The sequence below is a fragment of the Schistosoma haematobium genome, chromosome 1 (assembly GCF_000699445.3).
Source record: "Schistosoma haematobium chromosome 1, whole genome shotgun sequence".
Classification (NCBI taxonomy): domain Eukaryota; kingdom Metazoa; phylum Platyhelminthes; class Trematoda; order Strigeidida; family Schistosomatidae; genus Schistosoma; species Schistosoma haematobium.
In genome coordinates, this window is record NC_067196.1 from 34098424 (window position 1) to 34125999 (window position 27576).

Genomic DNA, 27576 nt, shown 5'->3' on the forward strand with positions numbered 1-27576 from the left:
AATAACTGCATACAAACAAATACTTTAAAGCTATATATATATATATATATATATATATATATATATATATATATATATATATATAAGTCAATCTTACTTATGACATGTGATACGTATAGAAATGATTTCATTTATCTATTTAGTGAATTCTTAGAAATAAAGACATTCAAAAATTACTAGTTACACATAGCATGTATGTATGATGATATATTATTGGTCAATTTACGTCATTTTTAAAAATAAGACTCACGGTAGCAATAATAACAGCATTAGAAAATATAGTAGAGAGATTACCTTTTATACCAGTAAAGTTCAAACAAATCACTCATATGCCAGTAGGATTTTTAAAGTACTAATGAGAATTTACATTAACTCAAAGAGCTTCATAAAAATAACCAACTTCATTTGTTAATGTTCTTTATTATGTATGGAAAATCAGAGAAATCACATAATGCACCATTTTTCCAGGTATCACCTATATCCTCTCAATCATTATCTTCACCATTGTCATCGAAGAAGTCCAATCAAACAATAGTGAGTGCGAAAAAATTACACAATCCATTGGATAATGAAATCTTTCTAATACAACCACCGAACACTACTGTTTGTATTGGTGACAATAATCATAATAAAAATGAGGATTTTCAACACATTGTATGTCAAACAGTAAACAAGAAAAATGATAAGAGAAGCACTAAAGAGAAAAATAATTGTCAAAAATCGTCTTTGTGTAGTCGACTTTTTCCTTGTTGCGTTAGTAAACAGTCTAAACCAGCAAAAAATTCTTCTTTTTTTACTAGACCAAATGATAACGACGATGATTGTGACAATAATGATAATCATAAAGATACTGGGAATAAACGAAAACTAATCACTGAGTCACCGTCTACAGAAGTTGATTATTTAGATAATTCAGATGAAGCTACTTTAAGATTAAAGGTAAGCAATGTACTTTCCGAAAACATTTTTAATGATCTAAGGTACGATTTCATTATATTTAAAGAAAACAAACAGATTCTACCTCTTTGTAGACACAAACTATGTGACATGTGGGTGTGAAAGAGTAAAATCTAATATGAAATTGACCAGGTAATAAAATATATCATTCTATTGAAAGAAAAAAGTTAGCAATTTTCGACCATTATAACAGCAATTAAAAGGTATACAGACATCGATATCACTAAGCACTATCATATGTGTAGGTAGTTTTACTGCCAGTCTCCGACGAATAGAATCCACATGGGGTATGACACTAACATCGTTTTCAAACTTCTTGAAACATCGGTAATAGGAACTGAATTTGAAAGTTTTTCCGTTTCTACGATATTTGGCTAGACTAAAAACCACAAATTTCGACCAATATTCAATCTCCGATTTTATTCAAAATTAAATACAATTGTTTCTTGAAAACAGATAAAATGTAATGTTGAACGGACTTGAAATTCTAGAGGCTTTCACCATTTAATCAATTGTGAAATTCATATCCAGCTAAAAGAAACAGTTCTAAACTTCGAGGAAACTGCATTATCATCTGATGCTATCGTCTGATGCTATAATTATTCATGACAGTGATACTGTACATTGAGATTTATTTTAAGAATAACAATAAAAATAAATGGTAAAAACATTCCAATTTCCTGTGGGAAAATCAAAGAAAAGTATCTAAACCTGACTGACCAATAGTTTATGATTGACAGATTCATTTTTAATGCTACCATAAATCTAGGTAGGTCTCCATGAGTACGTATATGTTTGAATACATAATATTTGTATTTGCTGCTACCCTTTCTATGGTAAAACTTATAATATGATTTGTGTTCTTTTTTTGGAATTCTGACGTTTTCAAACGGTTTTCATTGACCAATTATTTGATAAGTCATTTAGAAGCACATAAGCAGACTGGTACAATGTCACATCTACTGAATGTCACGAATGTAAAAGCATTTGGCGCATTAAGCGACCAGTATAATCACGTTTAGAACAGCCATGTGACCTAACACATATTTTTTCTATCATATTTCCCACGTGTTGTCTGACCTTAATAATTATGAATCATCCAGAATAAATATTTGTTTATTAGCGCATAGAATAATCAATATTATCACTTAGCTTTTTGACTTAGTAGTAAACTGTACTATAGTAAACAATTTTACAAAGAATAATTAGTATACGTTTTATTCAAAGGTTGTCCATACTTGGAAAAGTGAATCCAATAGTGTTCACTTATCGTATCTTTATTATGTAATAAGTTCGCAGTATAAGAATTTGTGGTCGAGAGACATTTTAAATGTATCGAAATAAACGTACTTATGGGGTTGTCAGTGACTTGTTCTATTCCCTGTATATCTTATTATAAACCTGGAATAATTTTGTGTAACTGCTTTTTCTCGTTCTTGAAACTTTATGACTACCTTTCCATAGTTTCTAATAACAAGAATTAAAACATAGATGCGAGCTCCGACCGCCTAAAATATGATGGACTCAGTCTTTTAAAAGTCGTTTATTTGTGATTTGTACAATCACAAAATTTTCCCCAAATTATTGGTCATTAAAAACCATGAGCAATAAATAATTTGATGAGCCAACAAAAGCGATCATCCTTCAACTTAGTAACGGTGTTACGAAAACGGGATTTTAAAGTTCTCATATGTTTGACTCCTTAATAAACCTACATAGATATTTAACCTGTTTTCCTTCACGAAAATAAAATTATGGATTATATTCGCTTTGATTTAGATTAACCGAAAAGTTCCAACTCTATGTTATTTCTATCCATCTTTAATGATATTGTAACTTAATCTTATACTGTTAGTAATTGCCCAAAACTTATGCTGACTCGTGTCATTTGTTTGACGCCACTTTGTGGTAATAATTTACATTATGGTGGAATGATAAACAAATTTACAAACCAGTCTTTGTATCACAAGTATAAAATCGATTTTCATACAGACTGAAAGACTAGAAAATCAGTAACTTTTATTATAATGCACTAACCGAAGATTACGTGATGACCATTTTTATATTGTGTGATTAGTAACAGATGATTTGGTACCAATTCTCTAGAATAGAGGAAGTATAGGAATTGATTCCTCCCAAAAAATTCAAAAATAAGCATTTTTGAGCCCAATATTTGGCTATTGTAGTGATCTAGATTGATTATATTCTAAAAATATTGTGTTTGATTAGTTAGATATATTCTGAAGGTACTACTGAATTAATTTATCATACAGCATGAAAACACACTAGACAAAACCTTCTCATTTTAATTTTTCTATGATAAGATCAGGAACAATTAAGATCTATATTTCACTAACACGTTTTCATCATCAACAACCATCTGGTACCTTATTCCAGTATGGCTCTAACTTGTATAACATCACATCGCTTATGCTTAGAATGGATTTATTTAGATATTAGCTCTCTTTCTCTATGATGAGTTGACTGTTTATATTTTTTGTAAGTTTTTGTTACAACACCTAAAATGTATGATTAATATCTAACATGTGAAAATAGCCACGATTTGTTTAAAATGTCAACAATCATTTATGAAACTATTCGTTTTGAATCAGAACTAAGCCTTTCATTAAGGTAAACAAATACCCAAGTATGTAATTTCGAAAACATTTCTAATAAAAAACCATATTCTACAGTACACTGAATCTAAGTAAATTTTTTCTCAATATACTCAAAGTAAATGTTTTCACATTTAAGACCTATTGAATTTTCGCATTCTACTTCTGCAGATAAATTTGTTATGATCCCATCAATATTAATCATGGCAAATGCGCTCTTTGCATAACAAAATTTAACAGTTACTTACTTTTAACTCCTCAGAAATCATACAAATTCATCTAGTGTACAAACATCATAACTTTACATGTTTATAGAATTTTATTTTATTTTATCCATGATCCTTCTTCATTTTATTATCATGTTTATCAATATTTTTAATGAACTACATTTATGTTTTATAATCCTAGTTTTATTTTTAACTCCCTTCCTCCACTTCATTGAATACCTTCTCCTCATACCTATCAGTTGATTCTTAATGACGGTCAATTGATTTATTATAACGTCCAGAAGTTAATTTAAATTTCATATGTGAATAATACGTAGATGCCTTAATTTTATCACTTTTAGGATTCCTTTAGGACCTATGAAGAACGTCAGAAATACAAATCTATCATTCAGGATGCTCCATTGTATCAAATATATACAGAGAAGGCTTCAATCAGTGAATCAATACGTGATGCACGAAGACTTTTAGGTTAGTTAACTTCAAGTGTAATTCATATTTTCATTTATTGTTTTACATATTTTTCAAATGAATAAGGCTTTACTTTTATATCAGTAACTCATAATTTATATCTTGAATATTACCGTTAGCTGATCGAGTTTGTTACGTTCACAATATCCAGTATCTAATCTATTAGGAGGCAGTATTAAACTGTGAATCATATTGGATTAGACTTTGAATTAAAATAAAGGAAGTATTTCATTGATTTTTTCCATAAAACATATAGTGGATATTAAATATATTTCAATTATATTATTATTGAAAACAATCGTAATTTTTAATATCTCTAGCTGACCATACTGCATATTCCATCCTGGTTATCGTATATTGATAATTATTTCAAACAAACATTATGCGATAAACTGAAGGAAGATACTTTTTTTATATATTATATCAATTTTCAAGAAAACAATTTTACAGTATCGTAGCTTAGGTAAGAAAATTATTACATGCCAACAATTGTAAACAATTAAATTACTTGGAGAACAGTTCAATAGATCATACGCCTTTTGTCAGCTTCTATAGCCAACCAATTTCTTCAAAGATTATACTTAGTCTTAATTTATGTATTGACTGGAGGATAAATTCATGTGATGAGTTGAACTAATTTATCATAGATTCAAGGGAATTTCAAGGTGTTTCAAATTACCTTAGAAAGTGCTAATATACTAGTACAAATTTTAAAGTGAACTAGTGATAATAATAATATATGTTCTATTGACTTTAAGACGAAAAGCTTAAATGATTTAGTATAAAAAAATTGATATTTTATAAAGCTTTTGCTGCCTAGATAGTTTTTATATATCCAGGCTTATTGGTCAATTAAAATAATCTTATATATTATTTTCCGTATTTTTTCTTATAAAGTTTAGATCAGTGTTTGATAAATAATGGACCGTTGGTTTGAAAAATGATAGTAACTTCTAATATAATTTGTTCATATATATTACTGTCTAGCGCTCAGTAGTATTCGTAGCATCATGTAGAAAGTGATATCTGTTAGTTAAATAGTTAATACCGTCTTCTTATGCCCAATATCATTAAACAAAACACAATGAATTCTAGCAAGGACTCAACATATCAGCTGTTTATATGAAGAAACTGACATTCCTGTAACAAATTCTGAATATAAGGTTATAAACAAAGTGTATATTTTAAGTAAAGGCTTTCTTAATATGCAAAACTAATTTATTTCCGCCATTGTACTTAGAAAATCTGCTGCTCTTAATTTTTTGTAAGTTTCTTAACTAATACAGAACTATTTTTCGCTCTTTAGATTAAAAAATAACACTGACAATCGTTTATTTCCCTTAATAGAATAAAGAAATTAGAATAACCTCATGACTCATACAGTTTTATCAAACATTTGTTTCACTGTATTGCTAAAAGAAAACAAATCTGTAGAAAACTAAGGAAATATCACGATGTATGCTACCTATATTGACAGATATAAGTAGTGTGTAGCATCAATCGAAAGTGGAATGCATGCCAGTAGGAGATTGAGAAGTTTCAATTGAAGAGAACAAAAAGGAAAACAAAAAGTAATTAAAATAACAACATAATTGAAAAAACCATAAAGCATGTAAAGAACAACTGATGGACGATGTATTTGATGTATAGTTTACATGTTATACGAAATCACTCTGTAATTTTGCATTAAACAATAAATTGGTTATCCCCACTAAATCTGCGTTCACTTCAATATATGGACGCATATATTTATACAATAGGTTTAATTATCATAATCTATTGTATAATTCATGAATTTCTTTGTCTACATTATTTGAAATATTTTTAATTATATTCCAAAACTTATAATAATGTAAGTTTAAGTACAGAAATTTACAAAAACTATTTACATTATTCTGATCAATTAACAAAATACATTTACCGATACATATATAAATTTGTCGTCCTGGTTTTTAGTGGTTGAAATCAAGTTGCTTGAATAACACATTACTATTATTATCATTGTTATTATTATTACTTGTGACTTTCACTATTGATCAAGAGATAAGGGGATTAAATACGGCCTATGCTCTTCCACGAGGAGTAACAGGAGTAAGTTGTAAGTAATGAGTATTTGAACAACTATGTATTCTCTGTTGTAAACAATTCACCTCACTACTGTTACCAACAAATTAAACAAAAGACTATTAAGGAATTAATAATAAAAATAATTTAATGTTTCAGCAAAAAATTCATCTATCAACGCAACTAAAAAAATTTTTATTCATAATGAGTTATCATCTTCATTTTAACATAGTTTTTCGGCCTTAGTGAGCGTTCGATAAGCAAGATACAAACGGACCAATTCACTTATAAATGAACTTTTATATCCTATTATAATTTTATATCCATCCGTATCATGAATAATTAGATGATTAATAGTTTTTCAATTGGAATTAATTATCATCTATTTAACACTTATTCCTAATGGTTTTCTTTTTAATTTCGTAGACATAAAGTCACATGTTTACTTATGAATAAACGAATCATACAACTAGATTCTTTTATTTTTTTCAATGAACATTCATTCCGATTACATGCATATACAGATATATTAGGAAGACGTTTATGCGACTTGTAGAAATATACTGCTAATGTAGATAATAACTTGAATTCTGTCTCAGTCTATATACACTTGAACATACTAAACTATACTAGATATATAAAGAACCTTAGTTAAATTAAAAAGTCTTTCTAAGAAGACTAGAAAATGTGAAACTCAATTGATGAATGTATCAATGCTTTGTGCTCAATAAATTTTCCGAATAATTTAGATTTTTATCCATTTAGAAAAATAAATTACTTGTTTGTTTAAAACCCATGTTTAACCGTCATTACATTGTTTAGCTCTCGTTCAACCTGGCTCTTTGGATAATCCATCAAATAATTTAAAATTTGATGATGAATTATTTACTGCAATAGATGGTGATGAATCCGATCCAAATAATCCGTATTCACAGAAAGTACCTGGTAGTTTGACAGATAGTCAGCAATCATCGATTCGTATGAAAAATTCTGAGCGAAGAGATTTGCCATTTCATCCACAGAATAGCGGCTCTTCCTCATTCAGATCAAGGAATAGTGACTCACTGAAAACCTCTTCAGTTAAGCGCGCTCATTCAAATTCTAATGCTAGTGAAAGAAGTGGAAAGCAAAATTTTATTTCTAAGCCGCGAAGACAGACTCAAGAAGTTCAGAGTTTCGTGAATGAAGTTGCTGGAACTGGACCTAATCGTGTACAGTGGTCTGAAATGCCTCAAGTGATCAGCGCAGGTTTGGCCAGGGACCTACCTGATTATCAAAAGAAGTTGCAAGAGGTCTGTTTTGATTATCTTATTATTTACTGTGATCACTATTTTCGTGTAATTCCGTATCTGATTCTGATAATAATATACAAGTTTCCTGTGTGCGGGCCCAAAATAAAATAACTGAATGGGAATGATGCTTTATTAGATAACTGAATCGATATAAATATATACGTAATCCTTCAGAAAGTTAAGCCATATATTCGACGTATAATGAGTATTTCGTTCCTTAAGAAAGAAAGCTAACTCTTGGCCAATAGCGTGAGATTATCATTTGCTCGTTGTTTGTTCTACCCTCTGCATCAATTGGCAACAATAATAACACTCTAAATTAATTACTAGAAATATTACGTCCAGCTTTTTAAAACGACCAAATATTGTGTCTAATATTCAGTGACAAACTAGCTCCGCTTTCTTATTATTTGAACCATACATTCCACAACATTTTAATTACAACATTAGTTCGCAACAATAAGTAGCCTCTAGGAAACTCTCGGCTGGTTTTAAGTATATCCCAATGGAATAAATGTATAAATAAAATTAATATGACCTCATTAAAACAGGCTAACTAACACTCATTTCTCTGATGAACACAGTCAATGATAAAAATCAAAATTGTCATGCTTCTACTAGTATACTTAAAATTTCTGGTCACGATGATAAATCGATTGCAAAAAACAACGATAAAATCACGATTATCTGATACTGATAAACCGCGAATGCATACTGAATTGAGAACTGTTCAAAAAACTGAATCTTATTACTTGATATAATGCATGGTGATTTCCATCCTAAATGACAGTTAAAAGACTGGAATGCTTTTCATATACAATCGAGTTATATTGCTTGACATTTCGAAACGAAACATGAACACATGCAAGATCATAAATTGAAAGGACATAACGAAAAATTACATATATAACCATTTGATATGAAGTGAAATTTTTAAGTTACTAAATATCAAAGCAGATTACTGACTATTGATGTCTATAAAGCTAGCTACTTATCAAAATATAGTCGGAATCAATTCATTCAAAAAGTGACCTAACAATACTCATTATGTATAATATTCTGGCGTAAGTAAGGTTAAATATTTCACAGCTTATTATTACAACTTTGTAACTTTGGGAAAACAGAACACAATACGGAATAAAAATGTTAACGTAAACATAGATTACCGAGTGGAAGTTTTTCTTCAACCTGCAATCCTTTTTTGAAACCATGAGTGTTAATACACGTTACTCTTAAACAGTCGTCTAGACATTATACAAGTACTAGTTCATTATCTAATTTCATACAGTCACCAAACAAAATCGGTTAGATAAATATAAATTCTTGGTGTCACTACATCGAATAACCCAGCTGACTTATTTGTTTGACTACAGTAACAGATTGATAGGAAAAATGACCATGAGTGTTGTTTGTTTCTGTAAATTGGAAAGTAGAAAATTGCCTTTTCCAAAAAGCTGAAATTTGAGATTTTCATTTGACGTTTGAATTTAATATAATAATTGGTAGTATTTGATTCATGTAAAGCAAATAGTCAGGTTTAGCGTTTATAATTTTCAAAGTTGTGTGACCTTTTTGTTGTATAAAAAAATTAGTGGTATTCTTGACACCGCTGAGTGAAGGAAGAATTGGACCCTGTCATCTTACTAATTTGTAATACCAAAATGATTATCTCCCTTTTTCAGGCACTGTTTGAAGTTATAACTTCAGAAGCGTCTTACTATCGAACCCTGCATATTTTAATAGAAAAGTTTTATAAAGCTCAGTGTATGCAGCCAGATTCTAAAACGTCTGTTATAACAGCTATTGAGAAGCGACACTTATTTTCAAATATATCGGAAATATTTTTCACTAGTGAAACGTAAGTTCAAATATAAATTTCTATTTTACCATATTGATTTTTATTCTTGTACATTTACGAATTATATTCAAAATTTTGCTTGAACAATTATATATAAAACTTGATGATGATTTATGCTGTTTGATCTTAGAAATCAATTTTCACACTACTTTTACGAAAAACGAACCAAATAGTATATATCTCTGTCATTTTATATCATCACTTCATAGATCTTTTCAATTAATAGGACCTGACTGTTGTCATTCATCCTCAAAGTCAATGACAATATCTATCATATAATTCGTTGACCCTTAGTTTCACAAACGTTGGGTGCTAGGTTGAATCCGATGAACATTTGTATGGAACGTCAATTCGAGTTCTGAAGTCTATTTACGAATCTTATTAAATTTCGTTGAGAAATAACTACTGATGAGTATTTGAAATTTCGTGATAACTTTTAGATTCCCAGGAATATGTAACACTGAATAAAATGATAATTAATAATTTTTCTTAGTTCTTTCAGATATTCATGTAATTGAATCCTTTAACCCTTGTGTAATACCTATTTTTACTGGAGAAACCACTCGAAATAATTTAATTAACGTTGAATTTTGTATTTTGTTACACAATGTAAACCATTGAAACAGTCTGCTTTTCAGCCAACTCACGAGTAAGAAGGAGTTGAAAGGATTTCATTAAAGTCTTCCTACTAGTTACTAAATTCCCGGCTAATTTTAAACTCATACATGTGAATGGTTAATAAAGGCATACAGTGATTAGGATAAATTTAAGCTGGTCTACATCTTCATTTTGAGTTTGTTTTCGAGTTATCAATTTAAGTAGTGGATGAAATCCAACCCTTTTACAGCCCTTGACCTTGTGGTTATCAAATCATTAAACAGCTTAACTAAGTTCTTACTGTGAGTGTCCAACAACGTCATTCATAACAATCAAAAAAATACTTCACCCCCCTCAGCATTAATAGTCATAAGTGAGAAATTCTCCATTAAAAATTATAGTAGTTCCTCATTTCTATTTTGGCATACCGAATAGAAGGACAAACCAATAATAGCAATCTCGACAAATCCCTAAACTGACAATAATAAACAACATATTTACTTAGATCAGGAAATTCCTTTCAGAATTATGACATTCAGCTTAATCATTCATTGCTGAAAAACTTAGTTTTGTTGGCCATTAAATGAATTAAAGTTAAGGTGTCAAGCAGACTCGATAGGCTTATTTGCATTGATCAATAGCCTTTTGGTAAAATGTTTCGATCGACTCTAAACGATATTATAAATGAATAACAGAGAATTTATTTTTACATTATACATGAAACTACTAATGAGTAGTACATAACATTAATAGGTAAAGTGTTTGATTCTGTAACAAATTAGTGATTGGTTTAACTTTTGTATATTCTTTTTATTATTCTAATAACTATTCGAAATGACTGGATTATTATGATAAATAAGAACTGATACATTCCATCTTTACGTTTCCATTTAATTTTGTTAGTTTTCTTAAAAATCCCTTTTATCATTCTAGTTATTTATCGTCAAAATTGTGTTTATCTGAATTATTTAGATTTCTTCGAGATATGGAATTATATTTTATTCAAAATCCACTGATACCTCAATTGTGTGAAATTATATATGAACATACTGAGAATCATTTTGAAAACTATGTAAAATATGTACAAAATCAAATGTACCAATTAAGAACACTAACGAAATTATTGTAAGTCATCATTAATATAAACTGTATCATTTTAGATACCCTACAGAAAAAAATTAATGCAAAAAAAATTATTAAATTGGAAGTATTCTCACTTTTTTAACGAAACATTCCCTATATATAGTCTATCACTTTTTTTAAGATAACATATGTATCTTTAGAAAGTTAAATTGAAATTTGTATTGATACAAAGTATACATTCGTCTTTATTAATCAGATACCGTCATTCTAGAAACAAAATAGAAAATTTCAACTATAGTCCAAAGAATCATGGTTTTCAAATGTTCTATTTAATAAACAAAAAATTAATAAATTACTTATGTGTAAATGAACAATAATTATCTCTGAAACTTAAAGACTCATATCAATTTTCATTAAATAAAAATTCATTTTATTTCAAATATTTCCATTCGTTGCAAATAATCTACAACTAGAATAAACGATCAAATTTTTTTTTAAAAAACACATGTAAATTGTTGAAGTTTAATTCAAAAACAGAAATAGACAGTGACAAACACAAATCTAAATAGTAAAACTTAGCAAATGAAGTTGTAAAGTATCGTTAACACAAATTTATATTCGTATTAAGTGTTTTACGATTACTAAAAATGAAGTGACTGTTACTGATAATCACATAATTTCTAAATAGTGAATAGAATCATTTGTTATATTCACATTATATTATCATTTTAATGATTAAGATCTCCATCTTTAAATTGTTGAATAAAAATTTTCTCTTCATTTTTATCATTCTTTATTTCAAACGTAATAGTTTTGTATGGAACTGAATAAAGGTAGCACGGAAAAATATATCAGGAATTATATGCCATTTTGTAATGTGATAAAATATTTTGAGTATTATTTTTATATTTATATTAGTAGGGAATAAAATCTAATGAAACTGATCTATGTCACAAAATCTTACTTACTTACGCCTGTTACTCCTAATGCAGCATAGGCCACCGACCAGCATTTTCCAACCCACTCTATTCTGGGCCTTTCTAGTTCTATCCAATCGTTATACATTCTTCTCATGTCTGTCTCCATTTCTCGCCCTAATGTGTTCTTTGGTCTTCCTCTGCACTTTTGGCCTTAAGGATTCCATGTGAGAGCTTGTCTTGTGACGCAGTTGGGTGCTTTCCTCAATGTGTGTCCTATCCACTTCCAGCGCTTCTTCCTGATTTCTTCCGCTGGGATCCGGTTTGTTCTCTCCCACAGTAGGTTGTTGCTAATTGTGTCCGACCAACAGATCCGAAGTGTTTTGCGTAGGCAACTGTTGATAAACATTTATATCTTCTGGATGGTGGTTTTCATAGTTCTCCAAGTTTCCACCCAATACAGTAAAACTGTCTTGACACCTGTACTGAAAATTCTGACTTTGGTGTTGGTTGACACTTGTTTTGAGTTTCAGATGTTCTTCACTTGTAGATATGCTGATCTTGCTTTTCCGATTCGCGCCTTCACATATGCATCATATCCACCGTTTTTATCGATGATGCTGCCCAGATATGTAAAGGTTTTTATATCTCCAAAGTCTTCTCCGTCAAGTGTGATTCGATTGGTGCATTCTGTGTGGTATGCCACAAAATCTACATTTCAATAGCTTTTAAGGATTACTAATAGTATAATTAAAATACCAAATAATAAATATTGAGTCAACTTATATAATTTTGTTTCAGATCTTCTCCTGCTTTTGTAGAAGCTGTTCGCTCAATACAGCAACAACCAAGCTGTGGATTCCTAGATCTTAATTCCTTCCTATTACTTCCAATGCAACGTGTTACACGTCTACGTCTTTTATTGACTGCTATCTTACATTATGCTCCTAAAAACGGTGTTACGTATCAAAGTGGTTTGGTAGCCCTTGCGTCTATAGAAAAAGTAAGTTTAAGAATAAATACTTTACTTTTGAGAATAACGTCATGGTTAAATTTAAGTTAGAAACTATGAAATATCATAAAACTTCTAGGCCAATTAGTTTATGTATTTCAGTGTCCGTAAATATTTATAACTTCCAATTTAAAACATTTCAAGTTCTATTAAATCTTATAATACTACTTGATTTCTTGCAAAATGATAGAATATCAAACACCAATCAAATGGTGCATCCAGATCCTCCAACTTTTTTACTGTCTATTATCTCTCAACAAAACATATTATACAGGATTATTTGATGATAAAACTAGAGAATATAATAATTTTCATTAACAAAACACTTTATATTGCTAGTTTTGCATTCCCTAAGCTTTTTTGTAATCAATGAATTTAATTATTGTTGCTCTAATTGAGGTTAAAGGTTCTAACAAATCGGTATGCTTATAAATTGATAGAAAATTCTCATTAGACTCGTGCATTGACAAACAAAAACACTTAATAATTTTCTAGGGAAACTCAATTTCTCAGAGAACTGGTAAGATGAAAAGTGTCAATCTGGCTATTCGCTGATCTTTTGCAACTGTCCGACCCTAAACAATCATCTAAATGTAGAGTTACTTTATAGAATGAACAGGCTTGCTTGAACTTCTGGTCTACCTGTTCCTCTCATCTAAATATTTACACAAGTTATAATATTTTATTTTGTTTTAACACACTCTACCTACTGATCGCATAAACTATTCAAACACATTTATGAAAAGTTTACGACCTGTCACATTACAAGTTACAAAAAGGTACAATCAGAGACATCGTCATGGCTGGTAATGTGTATTGAAAAGAATGAATACTAATCAGATATCGATTACTGAACTTCTAAATTCTAACTTCCAATCACTATTTAACACGGTGGACTATCTTCGGTTCCTGAATGTTTGTGACTTATATAAGTCTTCTTTGCGTCAGTCATCTTATGTCATGCTTCCTATATCTACAGGTGTGAATAATAATTGTGTTCCAACTTTGACTAAAACTGACGTCCGAAAGTGTCTCCAGTCACTTAATTCATCGCAATGTTTAGGGCCTAATGAAATTCTAAACCTCTTTTTTAAGAAGTATGCTGACGTTCTGTGTTATCCATTGTCAAGTATCCTTAGCAGATCCTTTTCAACTAATATCATACCGAAAATGTGGAGAAAGATTATGATAACCACAATGACTAAGAAAGTATCTGGCGATAAGAATGTGAAATTTAAATTCATAGTAATAACTTCATCTTTCCTCAAAACAACGAAAAAATTATTGACACTGCCACTTCAACCTGCACTAGAAGAGAACATTGATCAGTATCAGTTTTCTTAAAAATGCAAAAGAGGCACCTTGGATGATGCTGTTGTTCTGCATCATAATATAGTGTTCAGCTTGGAAAAAGATAAGAGGTTTGTTCGATGTGCCTTTCTGGACTACACTTCTGCTTTTGGATCTGTTCTAAAACAACTTCTACTTAACAGGTTAATCAGCGTCAACAATGACAGCTGGATAACCATCTGACAATGTTTTTACCTTTCTGGAAGAGAAAATCACACTGTGTTTGGAAGAAAGTGTTCAACGTCACTGCTGTTTCATGAAGGTGTGCCACAAGTAGCTGTCCTGTCCTCTATTCTTTTCTCTCTTTTTGCATGATCTGCCATCTTCCACAGAGAACACTTGTTAAATATGAGGACGATCTCACTAAACGTATGCCGATTTTTACCTTTTTACATCCCTTTGAAATGAATGAGTTGTTGTCTCTTATTGAATGGTGGTCTGTTGTTAATGGTATCACACTTAATCCGTCTAAAATTCGGTCTGTTAACTTTAGCCTGAGACATGAACAGCACCCAAACACCTTGTTGGAACCCTATAAAGCTTGCATTATCTGAGACTCTTTGATAAACACTGTGTCAAAAGTCATTTATCATAGTGTAAGTTTATATTCTAACCTCTCGTGGTCTTCTCATATTTTGCGGTTATCAAAGACGCTTTTCCGTCTGACATTATTATTAATAGCTTTATCCCATATTATATTATTGGTACAACGTAAAATTCTCAGCAAAATATATTTCAACGAGTTTCTTTTACAAAAAAGAAAAAGTGGAAAAACTTATAGCTCCATACATATATACGTAAACTCAATAAATAAACTACCCGGAATGAAAAGAAATAACTTTTTAAAGAAGATTTGAATCTGTACAACTTTTCCAATTAGAAACTTGTTTAAGAATAGAAGCTATTGACTGGGTAAATTCTAACAACCTGTTCTTCACATTGTATATTTGTTAGATGAGATATTGTAGAGCTTTTTTATCTTTGCTTGCGTGCATGGATTCTAATGTATTGACGCCTCGTCTTACCAAAAGATTTGCAAGGAGAAAGATATGAATGAAGTATCTGATGTGATAACATCTGCCAGAAGTTTGCAAGATTTATAATGTCTATCTACAACCATAATAATAACCCAAAAAGATTCACCACACACCCTATTAACTATCTTCAGCAATTTCCTCATTGCAGCAAAGTCTTTTCTCAAAAGACCAGGAAAGAATAATGGAGAACAGTAAAGAGTAGTAATGTAATATTCAAGAGTCGACAAATCGTAGGAGTAAATGTTGAGTAATCTCAAAAGCATGCAACTAATTATGAAGTATGAAAGCTCTACAATATCTCATCTAACAAATATACAATGTGAAGAACAGGTTGTTAGAGTTTACCCAGTCAATAACTTGTATTCTTAAACATGTTTCTAATTGGAAAAGTTGTACAAATTCAAATCTTCTTTAAAAAGTTATTTCTTTTCATTCCGGGTAGTTTATTTATTGAGTTTACGCATATATGTATGGAGCTATAAGTTTTTCCACTTTTTTTCTTTTTTGTAAAAGAAACTCGTTGAAATATATTTTGCTGAGAATTTTACGTTGTACCAATAATATGATATGGAATAAAACCACCAATAATAATGATAATTTCAAAAGTAAAAATAATGATTCTTAAGTCTTTAAAAATGTGTTCATTCACGCCATTTATACGATTATTGTCATAAATACTCGAGAGTAATTGTCCACCAAATACAAAAGTACCAGTGGGAAACTTTCTGTTCTGTAAAATAATTGAGTAATTTTAATTGAAATCACGAACCAATCCTAGTTAAACAGTTGCTGAAAGCACCGAAGACAGTAGGAGGTAGTCAAGTAATGTCGTGGAATGAATGATATTGAACAACCGTACCACTGGATTCCAACTTAGTAGTCTGGATGTTAGGCGCTTGTGAGCAAAACCGAAGGTACTTGGTCGAATTCTCGCTGGTAACGCCGTGGATGCACATTAGTGAGAAGTCCCATAGTAGAACAAAATGGTTATCTAGTACTTCCACGAATTTAATAGTTATCTAACTCAGGTTGGTTTGTAATACCACTCAAATCCAACAATGATTGTTTATCAACGAGAAACTTATCCACACTAAATTGGTTGTGTGTAAGTCAACGATCAGTTTCCACATCACTCAGAAGTTTTAAATTATATATGATCAGTATTTAAGATCATGGAACGATAACCATAACAGTTCACTGACAAATACATTATTATTCTTATTTCGAACTCGAAAGTCAAGATTATACTTCTCAAGTATACTTGAAAACAGTATTTCATATAGATGATCTGTTAAACAGTAAGAAAAGAAGCTTCTATGATCTTCATCTATGACAGTGATGTAGGTATCCAAATTGATTATTTCAAAAAAAATTTCTAGATTTTTAAGTTACATATGCAATTTTACTGTTTCTAGTTTGATTAATTCGCAAAATTACTCATAAATCAGTACTTTTACATTGTGTTTTGAAAATAGCAAGGTTAAATTTTTCGTTTAAATTACAGCCTAAACATTTAAACATTGAATCCTACCAAAAATGGCAACAAAGCATATTTTATATTACCTTTTATGATAATATTGTATTTGAATTCAATAAAAAACTTTGTTAGTAGTTTTATTTTGATAAGTAATGTGATAAATATTTTCTGTTAGAAAAGTTATACGAATACCAAATCGATAATTAAAAAACATAATATATTCTATGTGTCACATTGTTATTGATATAAAATATTTTAGAAAAGAAACGCATCTAATTGTAGTAAAATCAAATAATCTTATTATTGGTATCTAACTTTAAAATAGGTCCTGATTATTTCAAACAATCAGCTAACTGAAATAATACAATAGTATATCATTGAAATTTACTACTCAGTGTATGATTGTCATTCAGTTTAAAAAAAAAAATTCCTAATGAATTTACGAAGACCGTTAATGTTGAATTTCGTAACTGATCACCATATACAACAAAAATATGTCAAGAAGCTACACCGCCAAAGTTTCGAAAAAGTTTGACTAAATACCAAAACTATTATGCACGTCATTGATTGATCTGCCTTCAACAAGTTATGTGACTTGTCACAAATACTTGTCAGTATGCAAGATGCTTAGACACAACAGAGATTGAAAAATACCTTAAAATGATTGAAATAAAGAAAGAGTTTTAGTTGAATGGTGAAATGATCAGTGCTATACATACAACTTTTAACGGCGGTCAATCACGAAACCTTTACAGAACTTTATAGGTTGGCTCATTTTAAAATGTGCTCACGAAAAGTAATTTGTTCTAAACTGTAAATCAAATAACCAAGCATACTTTTAAAATATTTCAATTGACTGTTAGATTAATGGAATAATTAGACAAAATCATTTCAATATAAAACATTTTTGCTTTAATCTTCTTTTGTTAATTACCTAAGTATTCTGTGGTTTTCTAAGTAATTTAACATTTTATTTTATTTTTATTCATAGCTTATAAGTAAATGTGATTCAGAAAAAGCTCGTATGGAACAAAAAGAACGTCTTGTAGAAATTTGTAGAAGATTAGAATATAAATATGATGCAAAGGTAAATTCTATTTATTAATCAAACGAATTAATTGAATTTATTTTTTAAAAAGATTAATCACATCTCTACCATAAATAAAATTATATATTGTGAATCTTACTTGTTTTCAAAATAAAACAAAAAATATAAGAAAATAATTTAAATTCTTAAAAAATAATATCCTAGTCTTAAAGAATAAATTAATATAAATAAAAAGATTTCTAATAGATTATTAAAAACGTTATGTGAGTTCCTCCTGCCCGTAATATCTTGTATGCATCAGGACGCGATATGTAAATATTCATGAAACAACTATTATTCTGATATTTTTTTATTTATTTAAACAGTATCAATCTTGTTTCTTTTGATTATTTCTGCTCATTCCTAGTAATATGTTTTACCTCTGTAATTGATATGTAGTATCTTTGATTAATTACAATCCAACAAAACCACACATCCACGTCCATACCATCTTTCTATGTTTGTATATTGAGTTGAATCCAAAAAATCTCAACTTAAATATACTTTGGAATTTTTGACAATCCATGCATTACGTGTACAAGACATGAGCAAAGAACCCAACCTATGTGATAATGAAAATTCGTTGATATTGTTCACTTGTCATTATGTTTTCTTACAGGTTGTACTATCACAGATGACTTTTAAATCTACAATTTCTTCGAAGACTGATAGCGGTATCTTTATCTTGTTTAAAATTTCATCACATTTCTGTTTAGTAATCATTTCCATGTGTCATATATACCAGATACCTTAAAACCTCAACATTCATTTCTTTGGAATAAAATTCATATTTTATTTGAAATAAACACATCCCGATTTCTTTACACTACTTGATCATATTTATTGATTTTATCCATTTTAAATCTGCATCTCAATTATTGTTATTTTATTTAAATTTTATGTATGCCTACTCGTAATAAAACAGTCTTTGGCTACGGAAAGTCGGACGCTTGTAAAAGAAGGTGATCTACGTCTTTTAACAATGACCAATGTACAGGGTAGCGGATTCCACCGTCGTTTCAGCAGTATTCGTAAACCCAAAGCAGCAATAGCAACTCTATTTCTATTTAGTGATTACTTATTAATTACCAAAAAGCGAAGGTAATGTGTATTTTTAGATCTCCGTTTTATGTTTGTTTCAACTCTTATTGTCCTCAACCAATATTGTGTCACAATAATTCTTTGAGAAGATTCACTACCACTTTATAATTTTGTCAAAATAATGATAGAACACAGTGATATAAGCCAACATCTATGTTTAGTACATCAATAAACTACATGAAACATCCCGAAAGGTTATCAGGTTTTAATATTTTATAGTTGCAAATCAACTTGAATTATTGTATTAAAAGGATGTAATCCTGTTTGATGTGGTTTCATTTTTTATGTTTTAACCAGTCTCTAATATAATAATCAAGTATTAACTGAAGTGGCTGGTATCAATAACAACTACCCTGGTCCCTTTGAAGGACCGCAATATGTATTCCTAAGAACGACACTAAATTGATTATAGCTAGGCTTTTTAATTCAAAACCTTTATAGCGATGAATTTCATTCTAGGGACAACCAAAATGTACTCAGAAAACCCTCATCAAAGGTAAACACTTTATAACTATCTCTGTAAGTACTTGAACGGGAAACGACTTATTATTTAAACTCATGTAACTCAAATGACATTTTGAGATGGAATCATTAATGTACAGGCGCATATACCACTTACCAAATAAAAATGACTAATTATTTGTTGTAGTCCTCCTATTTGACTTTCTGAATTTATTGAGTAGTTTCAATACAAGTACTTGCTATCATCTTTTAATTTTTTTATTATAGAATAAATAACATTAAATTCTTTATTAAACATTCACAAACAAAGTTATTGAAATTTAATGATTCTGAATTTCTATACTGTATTAAATCGAAATTTTTTGTATGATAAAATTAATAGTCCCTATTTTGCCAAGAAACAGATATTTCGCAAAAATACTTATTTGTTGACTTCATTTTCAAAATCTGTACAGTTGTCTTCATATGAAATAACTGATGTGATGAACAAGTTGTTTGCACTGTACATTTGTATAATGTACGAAATTCGGAGAAAGCATTCTTATTAGTAGGTGGATTAGTTTATAAAGAAATCATTAGACGGCCTAGAAATTACAACTTATATAATAGAGTAAATGTCAACACACGAGTATATGATGCGAGATTATGGTGTAATTATTCAAGTAGATAGGTAAAAATCATTGTAATTATTTGTGGTTATATAATCCCTCGAATCGAATAAATTAAATTAAATGAATTCAACTGGGAAATGTCCGCATTTAATAAACTAAGGGGGATGAGATTACATTTGAATTATAGATAAAAAGAAGAAAATGCAAAAACGAAACCAATCTTATGAAGGAAAAAAGTAAAATTATAATAAACGCTACCATTGACAATGCTTCAATAGAAAAATATCTGACTCTGATTTAAGTATTCATGTAGTAGTTTTCATAAAAATGATGTATATGGATCCGAATTCACCAGATTAGGTTTAGTCTTCTACATAAGACGTTACGAGGAGTTCGCTACTACGCAGTTATTGTCAACTCCATGTGGTGTAAAATAGATGGTTTGGTTATTTTCATTTATCCTTTAGTGAGTCATCATAAGAACCACTCTCAATGAACTTAGTATATGCTCCCATAACGAAAATATATGGTTTATATATATTTCACACAAAAGACAGTTATCTACTCCTTTCACTTCCATTTATCTTCAAATATGAAGAAACTAATCTTACACTGAACATTAAGAAATAAACTTACAAACATTCTAGTATCAGTTCTTCAGTTCCTTTGAAACAAGAATGTAATTTAATTGACTCATTTTCTTATCTTTCATTTTTGATCAAAAATGGTCTTAAACATGTCTCTAAAATACCAGTTTCTGATACATCATTGTTTATTTTAAGCAATGGCGTTGTCATTAACATCCTTATGATATGATCTAATAAAAGTCAGGAGAAATTCAGTTGCTTTTGTAATCGTCACGTTTATTTATTTTAAATCACCAAAACTTTATAAGTATTTTTCTAGATTTTAATTTACAAATCCCTTTCATGTAGTTTAGCTACTAAATTCAGATGCTTAACCTCCTGCTAATCTTTTCTTCATTCAAGTAATCAGCATTTGTTGGTTGAAGATAGTTGTTCGTTGAACTATATTCACGTGGAGGCCCAAAATGCCTTACGGAATTGTTTCATACATCATTTCTGCCGATCTGGGGATCCCAAATTAAATGCACAATTAAGACATGTGACTTATGTAAAAACGTTGAGTCTTCCTAAGCAAACTGCTACTGAAAAAGGCAACGTAAATAATCAAAAACCACGAAAATTTTCTACAGGTACAAATAATGCAGATGTTGGGCTCAATGTATTTTCGTTTCTTCTAGTAATAGAAGGCCCTGATCATCCACGTGTTCAGTACGTGTTCCAAGCAGAAACACTGTAAGTATAACCACTTTTAAAAGTATTACTGAATTTTATAAAGATTACAAACTTATCTAAGTCAAAACCAATGAAAAAGTAAAAGTACTAGATAACCGTCTCGTCCATCTATGGGACTCCCCACCAGTGCACATCCACGACCCCACCGCCGAAGACCGAACTCAAAACCTTCGTTCTGGTCTACAAACGCCTAACCTCTAGACCACTTGGCCGAGATCCGATAACTTCTGAGAACGAAGGTCTTAGGTTTAATCCTTGGTGGCAGGTTCATGAATGCGCAGTTGTGAGAATTTCCATACTAGAAAGAAAAAACTGTCTAGTGTTTGCAGGTTTCTGATGGCTGTCTAAATTAAATCGGTTTCTGATCTTCACAGCCGCTTTCGTTTTATTTATACATTTACCACAATAAAATGAAGTATCGTGTTTTAAGCTTACCAACATAAATAAAATAGTATTCATTTTCGTATAAGTTTCACCCCTATACACTTGCATTTCATCTTTAATACGCACTTGTGGTTTATGTTATCAAGTACATTCAAGTTAAGAACAGTTCAGTAAAGCTAACGACTTCGAGCTTAAACTACTTCATAACGCTAAGTACTTGGTCACAACTGCTTCGACTTGTCGAGCATTTCTTTGTAACTTATACTAACCAACTAATTATAAGTGAACATAATTTTCTCATATATAATTTGTAGGATTGATTTTATCTGTCATTATTACTTAAACCATATATAGAGACAACTATCTAACCGTAAGTTATTGTTCAAACGGTCACAAGATTGATTTCATGCTTTATCTTTTCCAAAACGTACATATAATACACTCGACGTGATAACTATGTATAAATACTGGCTCAATATAAACAAAAACATACGTTGACCAATATTAGTTTGAGATATATAATAAGTCATATTCATCACAGAAACTGAAAGTTAAATAGTACTCCCTTATCGATGTTCATCTACTGCATACAAGTAAATAGCAGTAAATTCCAATGATGTTTTCGTTTCTGTGAACTTTGCGTTATACTTCAGGAACTCATTGAGTGCCTTCAACGCAATGAGTTGATCACAGGATTTTAATCTCTGAAAAATTCCCATAATTTTGTTTTAATATAGTGAGAATTTTCCAGAGATTAAAATAGCAGTAAATAAATTAAGGCAATACCAACATAAATGGATCTGTTTTTAAAGATGGAAAAAATAAAATCATGATCGAAAATTGCCGTACAATTAAAAAAGCATTGTAAAATCGTCTTGCTTACTTTTGGGACACAGTTTTTGTGTGACAAGTGTTTAATAGAGATGACTTTCTCATAAAAAAGCAGAGATGTCTTGGTCTATGCACGTATTATTTATGAAGTTTAATATTTCAATCTTGCATCCTCTACCTGATATTTGCCATTGTTGTAACGGGTGTGACTGCAGGGTTTTTGATAAGCAGCGTATTTATCGATCGCTTCTGTGACAGTGGACACGTAATACACGTAAGGACGACCTAGTGCCCTGATTGGCCCTGCTTCGCTGTCTAGCCCCAGCCAGTTGAATCAAGAACACAAGTCACAGCCTCTGGGTTATGAATCATTGTATTTCAAACATACTCTATTTATATACCAAGCAAACAAACCACATCGTACCATAAAATAGGAAACAACATTTGTACAATATTTAACAAGTGAAGTAAACATCGACCAATAAGAAATGTACATTTAAGGTCCAAGGCCACCGTAGACTTAACACAATAATTATTGGTACATTTTCCCGACAATCCTAACAGCCTTTTAATTATACATGAAAATATCTGCACTTTTATACAGAACCGTCTGACTGAATTTTTGTAAAATTCGGTAAAAAATATTAACTAAGTCTTTTTTAAATACTAGATCCTTCCAAGTACATGAACTTCTTAAATCCAGATGTCAGTTAAACTCACAAAATCCTTTATTGTCTTTCATTGATTTAATGATCAACCACTGTGGTATGCTTTCACTAGCCAAGCTACTGAGAAGGTTAATTATAGCAAGCTATTGCTCACTTTTCAGTTTACTATATTTCACCCCTTTTCGAGAACAAAAGAATGAAATTATCTGAACGATTAGTTTTGTAATGTTTTGTTCACCATATGTAATTATGTTTCTTAGGATATCTAACATTTATGAATAAATAAAACTGATAAAACCATGTTGATAATACCGCCACTGAACTGATTCGACTCGACTCAGGAGAGAAGATAAAATCAGTAGATGAAAATTTATTTGAATGAGGGTTTGTGGTGGTTGTAGTGACTTTAATCGATTTTAATCTGTCTAGTCTAGATTATGACCTTGGCGCAATAGGCTGAGCGGTTTAACCGTGAGTCTGGTACGCGTGAGTTCGAGATGGGGTAGAGAGAAAGCTATTCTAGAACCTGGCAAGCACGCAAATGAGAGAACACAAGACAGTTGGAACACTCTGAATTCTGAATTCGGATTAGTGCAAAAATGTACATGAATAAATAAGTGAATATCCTGACCACAACGTACGACAATTTGGGGAAATACAATTATGTCCAAAACTGGGAATTAGGGTAGAAAATAAGGTGCAAAATATTATGTTTAAATTACAATGGTTTCGGAACAAAAAAGGGTGTGGCAGTGAATGATACATCGAACGAAAGCTCATGTTCTGTAGAATAAGACAGGGACAAAAATAAATATAAGTGTTTTACAAGGTTTGAATAAAATGAAATAACGTCCCAAGAAATAGCTTTCGTAGTTTGTCTGGGCTTCTTATTTCCCCGTTCACAACACCTACGAAAGAAAATGATTTTATTTTGTCGTACAAACCCTATTCTTGTTTTGCTCAACAAATTGTTGTTTTATCAACCAATTAATTCCAAATCAGTGTGTCTAGAATTTGATTTAATCAAATTTAAGTACAGTTGAATAATAGTGACAAAAAGTTGGTTGTTAAAACCGGCATTTTTGTTTTGCTTTTTTATCTCATGATTTCTGGATAGGAATCTTCATCGACTTTTGAATTTCAAGGTCATCGTAATGCATCCGAACAACTTAGTAAACTATTGTGGGTTGAGGTATATTAAAGCTTCAGGTCAAAATGACGCACTGCTATTGTGACAGGGATCGATAAATTAGTCTTACGAATACGTGTGCAGTTTCAGTACACAGCATTACATATTACACAAACATGCTGAGAATATCTTATATCTTATACTAACAATATAATTTAGTTTCGTTTCAAGCTATTCACCTTTTATCAAGGAAATCAGCTTATAATTTGGTTAACAGGCCCTGAAAACATGTAGAACAATCCTCTTTCCAATTTATCATCATCACCATTATAAGCATAACTAATGGATAGTTACTTTAGTGTACTATATACTATGTTCTCAGAAATTACTACATTGATATGTTGATGGATATTAGGATAGTAATAACCGCAACAATTAATCCATAGTGTAATAAATAGGAAACAATGAAATGAAATTATAAAACATAACTACTTTCAAATGTTAATTATTTCGTTGTTCGTTTTGAACAATTTCTTATCTGTATCCAATAATTACGTGTGATGAAAAACTTTTACTCATATTCAAATGGCAAACATATCCAAATAGATCAGCAAGATTTAATCTTCTTCAGTAACAGAAATGAAATCTTTTTTTTCCTAACCATTACTCATAAAACTTCTTAATTTTTGTCGTTTTCAGTATAATGGATAGTAGCTATCTTTTGAAATTGTTATTTCCTAATAATCTCATTTCTTTCCAAACTTCTGGTTCGACTAGCAATTTATTCGATATCAGTTTAAACAGCATCGTCTACGGGACTCATCATTCAATACTAGAACACTGTGAAATATATTTCTTAGTTTCAAGACTTTAAAACAAAGTGTGAAATCTAGAACCAAAATTTACCCCATAAGAATATTTTGTGATATCCATACATAGTGATGAGAGTAGATGAATACAAATAAGTTGGGTCTAAATGGGTTGTTTCATAACCATAGCTAAATTTGTATTTCTACAACGGGCCCGTCCAATTTTAAAAGGCCACCGTAACAAATGATCTTACTACCTGCGTGCATGAATTTTCTGTTTTCACTCATTATAACATAATCAGTTTCCACCTTCTGAATTTCCAAGTTAACATGTTCGGATAATCAACGACAAAAATATGTTTTTCAATACAGTAGTCTGTTAATTATCCATAAAACATTCATTTAGAAAGGTTTATGTGAATAAAAAAGCACATGGCTAAATGTTTCACCATAAATCTTTTACGTTTTCTAAGATAAATTCCTTTCTCTTATTCAGAAGAAAGTGCAATAATCCACCTTTATTCCAAATGGTTTATTTAAATTATGTATCTAATGTTTTAATATATTTTCGGAATGACAATAATATTATGCTCTTTAATCTGGATTTTAGCCGAAAACCTCTCATTATTTCCCTAGACAACATCATCAGTATAAATTCTCTTCTATATAAACTATCTTGAAGAATTAAACTTGTTATTCTTTTAGAACATGTGACAAGATGAAGTAACTTCTATTATTTTTCTTTGTTTATCATTTTGTGATTTTTACTCAGTTCGAAAAGAGAACGATGGTTGGATGGTCTTTCATGTGGTCGTCATGGTATCCCTGAAAATCTAGGTTCGGACATCTGCGGTAAGTAATACTACAGCAAGATTTATTCAGGGATAAAGCATCACATAGTGTAGATGAAAGTATAATAATTCCACCTTACTTACTTACTTACGTCTGTTACTCCCAGTGCAGCATAGGCCGCTGACCAGCATTCTCCAACCCAAATTCCACTTTATTGATATGTATATACAGGAGGAATATGTTTGATGCGGATTAAAAGGAAATGAAAAAGCTTGTTTGTTAACTACCCTGTGATTAAGTTAGAATACATGATCATTTAGTCAAGAATTCATGTTGCAGCATGAGTTGTAATGTTGCATTATGTTACATTATGATTACTGTAGTGTGCAGGCAGTAAATTATTTTCTATAATCGACCACAGTTTAATTATTTACGGAATTGGTGATGCTACTAGTTTGCAGAGTGGATATTCGTGAGGATAAAATATGTTGAATCAGTAGACCAAATAAGATCATGAATATCCAGCTTTATAACAAGTTTCGTTGTTTCGACTAGGTACTTTTATAACAATTTTTACTTGATTCGTTACGGATAATCAACCGAGCTGTTTTGTCTGTAATCGGATATTATGTTATTAAAGTCGTTGATCTCAGTGAAACATAAGGAAATTAAACGAAGAAAAACTACATAAGAGTTTTGAAGTTTAAACGGATGGTTGATAAAACATACAACTTCATTGAAGTTAGTAAGTTGTTAACCAGCTGGTATTCTCACATTTTTGGCTTAATAGGCACCTGATAACCAATTAAATTAGCTTTCGATACAAAAGATATTTCTATATAGATTACCGATAAATAGGTATGATTAATGAATTTTTATCCCCTGAGTTTGAAAAAACATCTTTTACAAACCACACGAACATCATCTTATCTTTGTGGATCATTTTAATGCAATGTTCATTAAATGGAATTCGGTATGAACATGTATCATCCTAGAATTTATGATTTCTGTATTAGTAGATTCTTTCTGAGTATCTTCAGCTTGCATTATGACATTCCCATACGATATATATTCCTGTAAAAGCACTTTTCTTCTAGACACCGGTACTTGATTTTTTGTTACATAGAATGACTGAAATATTGTTCAAGTCAAAATCTCCGATACAATGTAAACAGAGTATTACAAAACATTAAAATTTCGTCTAATCTCCATTGAAAAGTATTCAGTTGGCCACCTATTCCATTAATTACTTACAACAGCTAGTGAAAACGAATTCCAAAACATTATTTCTGAATTCACTTGGTGATATTTACTTGTGTCTTTCCATTGTTATTTTGGACTGCAATTGATCAGTCTCTTGTTGGCATATGTGCATCCTGTGCGGAATGCCTCGATATTGTCTGGGCACTGGATTCGAGTCCCAGAGCGA

At 30.5% G+C, this 27576-nt stretch overlaps 1 protein-coding gene across 1 annotated transcript in view; it reads left to right on the forward strand.

Annotated features, from left to right (window-relative positions):
- Positions 1-256: 256 nt before the first annotated feature.
- Positions 257-27576, forward strand: part of ARHGEF16 (Rho guanine nucleotide exchange factor 16) — a 32679-nt gene continuing 5359 nt past the window's right edge. Inside the window, exons 1-10 of the mRNA XM_051216551.1 lie at positions 257-939; positions 4141-4267; positions 7154-7623; positions 9306-9481; positions 11051-11203; positions 12880-13081; positions 17946-18041; positions 18967-19142; positions 21205-21534; positions 26128-26207. Of these exons, the coding sequence (XP_051073804.1) occupies positions 412-939; positions 4141-4267; positions 7154-7623; positions 9306-9481; positions 11051-11203; positions 12880-13081; positions 17946-18041; positions 18967-19142; positions 21205-21534; positions 26128-26207 (2338 nt within the window). The 5' untranslated portion in view covers positions 257-411. The remainder of the gene's footprint in view (positions 940-4140; positions 4268-7153; positions 7624-9305; positions 9482-11050; positions 11204-12879; positions 13082-17945; positions 18042-18966; positions 19143-21204; positions 21535-26127; positions 26208-27576) is intronic.